Source organism: Lygodium microphyllum, chromosome 14 (genome assembly GCF_053477565.2).
Source record: "Lygodium microphyllum isolate KBCC chromosome 14, Lygodium_microphyllum_v1.1.10, whole genome shotgun sequence".
Lineage (NCBI taxonomy): Eukaryota > Viridiplantae > Streptophyta > Polypodiopsida > Schizaeales > Lygodiaceae > Lygodium > Lygodium microphyllum.
The window spans coordinates 19968968-19972483 of NC_141148.1; the positions used below are offsets into that span (position 1 = coordinate 19968968).

Here is a 3516-nt window from a genome sequence, read left to right on the forward strand (position 1 = left end):
TAGTAGTTTTCAAGGCATGGCTTACCAAAGAGAGAAACATGCCGTGCTTAGGCTGGTGGAGCTCAGCTGGTTGCATACAGAACCAGTCGTAATTGTGTATTGAGGCATTATGCTTTTACCAACAAAGCTCACATAAGCTATTTGAGGAGACATTTTAATATCTGCATGATATTCAAAGAGACACTTTTGTCTCTGCATGATGTATAACAATCAGCAAAGTAGTAAAGGTTAAAGCAAATGATTAGGCATTTAGAAGAATATATGATTGTGAGAAAAATATTATACAGAATGACTGAAGGGCTCATTAAAACCAATGGCTCTTTCTCCATGGCGGGCTTTTGATTAGTCCGATCATGTGAGGTCTACTGGCTGGTAATGAATTTCTCCACAGTTACCTGCTTTGCAATCACCAAGCAACCACAGTTACAGGGAAAATTTTGAGATGGCTACATGGTGCGAGCACTTTTCGCAGAATCACTGCCTTACTTGAAGTTGTTTTTCCCATTTTCTAAATCCTTGCTGGCAAGGTCATCAAAGCCATTTTTAAGTAATGCTACATCTTCATCCACAAAACTGCTGTCCTTCATGTGGATGATAGGGAGGGCCTTTGCAGGAGATTGCTTTGCAACCTCAACAGCCCAGCTGTATAGTACCATACCTAACACAGCCATCAACATTCCCAGAATGTTCTTGACTGTCATAACAGAATCGAAAAGAATCCACCCTAGTAGAAGAACACACACAGTTTTCATGTGCCCCAACACCTGAAATGACACAGCCGAAAACCGTCCGATGCAGAGGTACTGGCTCATGTTACAGATGACAGCCAGTACACAAGAAAGACCTATGAAGAACTGAACGCACATACACACGAGAATGTGTTACTGGATGGAAAGATATAAGTCAAGCTCTACTTCAGATCTATAATCAAGAACAAGAAGTCCACAAGTCAGCTGTACTTACAATGGCACCTGTTGAGAAATGGTAATCCAAGACGTTTCGACCATTCAGGAAATAATCACAAAAAGGTCCAAGCAGCAGCAAAGAACCAGCTTGAATAGGTGCAGTCTTGCTGAGCAATTCAAATGAACCAATGGAGTATTTCTTTTGGAATGAACCGATATACTGCAAATCCAGATGAAAGGCAAGCAACATTAGATTCCAACAGCACTGTTATCATGCATGGCCCTTAATGTGGTATTTGAAAGGTGAGACCTTACAATTTGCTGCAGAGATGTACACAGCACGGCAAATACTGCAGAAACAAAACCTTTCAGATTGACATTTACATCTGTCACAGTGCAGACCCCAACTCCAATGACCACCACTATAACAGCAACTTTGACTTCCTTTGTATATGTTTTGCTATGAAGCAGCCACTCCAGAACACACACCACTGGTATCATGCTCAGCTTAGAGATCTGTAGGAAACGGGGTGTAAAGAAGATTGAGTAAGTGAACATGCTCACACTCCACTGACCACACACACATGTGAACCTGTGACTCTGTTTTACTAGAGGTTTGATTTCTTCATTACTACTCACAAGGAAAAAGGGATCCAAACCTGATAAAACCCGACAGAATTCAGCATGAGGCTGAGATTCATGCAGACAATAGAAGAGTTGGCAACAAGAGAGAACCAAAACAGATCCCACAATGGCACTGTTTTAGCTGAAACATGCCCTGACAACGATGACAAATAGCCAACCAATGCAGTTACTGTGAAGTGGAAGGCCGTCAAGGTCGTTGCTGCAATCAAGCCAACAACTGTCTCAGCATTGAAAGAGAGGCAGAAAAGCTGTTGATGAGACTTATATTTAGCATCACTAATCTGGTAATTGCAATCAATGGCAATCATTGCATAACACTTCCAAATGAAGGTCTGTCCATAAGAGCTACCGCATACTATGTGCATGCTCCTGACAGTGCACATACATCTGCCTACTTCCATGCTTGATCAATCATCTGTGTGTGCGCATGGGCCCAAATGCTGTTGTATCAAGATTGGCCATCAATGTGCCATTTCAGTGAGTATGAAACTGTGAGCTGCTGTGAATATGATTGATTAAAGCACGAAGAGGAAAAGGCTGGCTCAGCTGGAGCTCAAAGATAAGGCATACACCCTCTGTGTAAGGTTGAGACTTTCTCTTGCATTGGATTGTGCAATCACCTGCCCTCAATAGATGCATCCTTCAATAACTGTCAACTTAATAAAGGTCTACCTGGATCTCTCAAGATCCTCATCGACCTTCAATAATCTGACTAAGCACGTAAAAAAACTGGGAAACTAAATGGTGCCTCAGCTATGGTAAAGGACAATTTATGTTTTCAATATAAAAATACAACCTGACAAACTTCAACCTCATAAAATTAACCGCTCAGCAATCATAGGATTGATCGGCTCCATTAAAGAATATATTCGGTAATCAGATTGATTTACACAAAAGCTGACTGATTTGCATCACATGTACTCAGCAATCAGATTGATTTACATAAAAGATGAGTACTCCACAATCACTAAGAATGATCCAGGAAGCCCCATACCGAAGCGGAAATCGTATCCTTGCGCAGACATGACTTGCTTGTTGGCCATGATGATGCCGACGGAGCTAAAGACATTCATGGCCCATGCTCCCACATCAGAAATCGAGCCTTTCTTCTCTGCAGCCATGGTGGGCAGAGGGAGGGGGGCCTTTCTCCTCCTAAGGAGAAAGATCCAATACGAGCTGGAGGCAGTTGAAGGTTAGTTGGCTTCTGGGTTGCTCCGATTGGGGTGTGTAGGTGTGTGGGTAGGGGAGAAGCGAAACAGGGGAACTCCTCTGGAAAGAGGGACAGAGAACCCACTTCCAGTTCAGGCGAGGCAGGGGTTAGGAGGATCTTCTGCGAATTGGGTTGTTGGCGAAAGCCGATTTTGTGTGCCACAAGCGCGCATGTGTGTTCGTGTTCGTTACTGTCTTAATAACCTCAGAAAGAAGAATGGAGAGAGAGAGAGAGAGAGAGAGAGAGAAAATAGGTGTGGGAACATAGAAATTAAAATGGAAGAGAGAGAGGAAATAGGTATGGGAACATTAAAATTAAAATGGAAGGAGGCCGACCAAGAACGTCCAACAAGGAGTGAAGAAAATAGGAATACGACTCACGAGTAAGACTATCCGAGAGAGAGAGAGAGAGAGAGAGAGAGTTGGGTCGCCTGCCTCCATGAGGGAGAGAGAGAGAGAGAGAGAGACCAGTTCAAACCTTGAAAACTTTCAAAGGTCCTTTGGTGAGCAACAAGCCAACAAAAAAGCATCACTTTGGCTACTTCCTTGCACGTTACCGCATTAGCTCCATTGTCCCATCACACACATGATTTTTTTTTGGTTCTAAGCCCAGGGCACCATAGCTCCACACACATGATGTTAACACATGTTTTAAGGACCTCGATTTGAGCAACTAAAACCTGTATCCCAATTTTCTATGAACAGGAGTGTTTCCCATAGCATCCATAAACATTAGAAAACACTGTCCAAATGTACC

At 42.9% G+C, this 3516-nt stretch overlaps 1 protein-coding gene across 1 annotated transcript; it reads right to left on the reverse strand.

Moving 5' to 3' along the window:
* Nucleotides 1-222: 222 nt before the first annotated feature.
* LOC148025394 (UDP-rhamnose/UDP-galactose transporter 1-like) lies at nt 223-3195 on the reverse strand. The gene is made up of 5 exons (XM_087692494.1): nt 2545-3195; nt 1565-1749; nt 1221-1421; nt 964-1125; nt 223-854 (listed from the first exon to the last, which is right to left on the reverse strand). The coding sequence occupies exons 1-5, from the start codon at nt 2669-2671 to the stop codon at nt 483-485; spliced, it is 1047 nt and encodes a 348-aa protein (XP_087548620.1). The 5' UTR covers nt 2672-3195; the 3' UTR covers nt 223-482.
* Between the last annotated feature and the right edge of the window lie 321 nt (nt 3196-3516).

Coding starts and splice junctions, on each gene's coding strand:
- LOC148025394 (XM_087692494.1), bottom strand. CDS start 2,671: ATGGCTGCAGAGAAGAAAGGCTCGATTTCTGATGTGGGAGCATGGGCC. Junction 1,750..2,544: donor AGGATACGATTTCCGCTTCG/GTATGGGGCTTC, acceptor GCTTGATTGCAG/CAACGACCTTGACGGCCTTC. Junction 1,126..1,220: donor GTACATCTCTGCAGCAAATT/GTAAGGTCTCAC, acceptor CTGGATTTGCAG/TATATCGGTTCATTCCAAAA.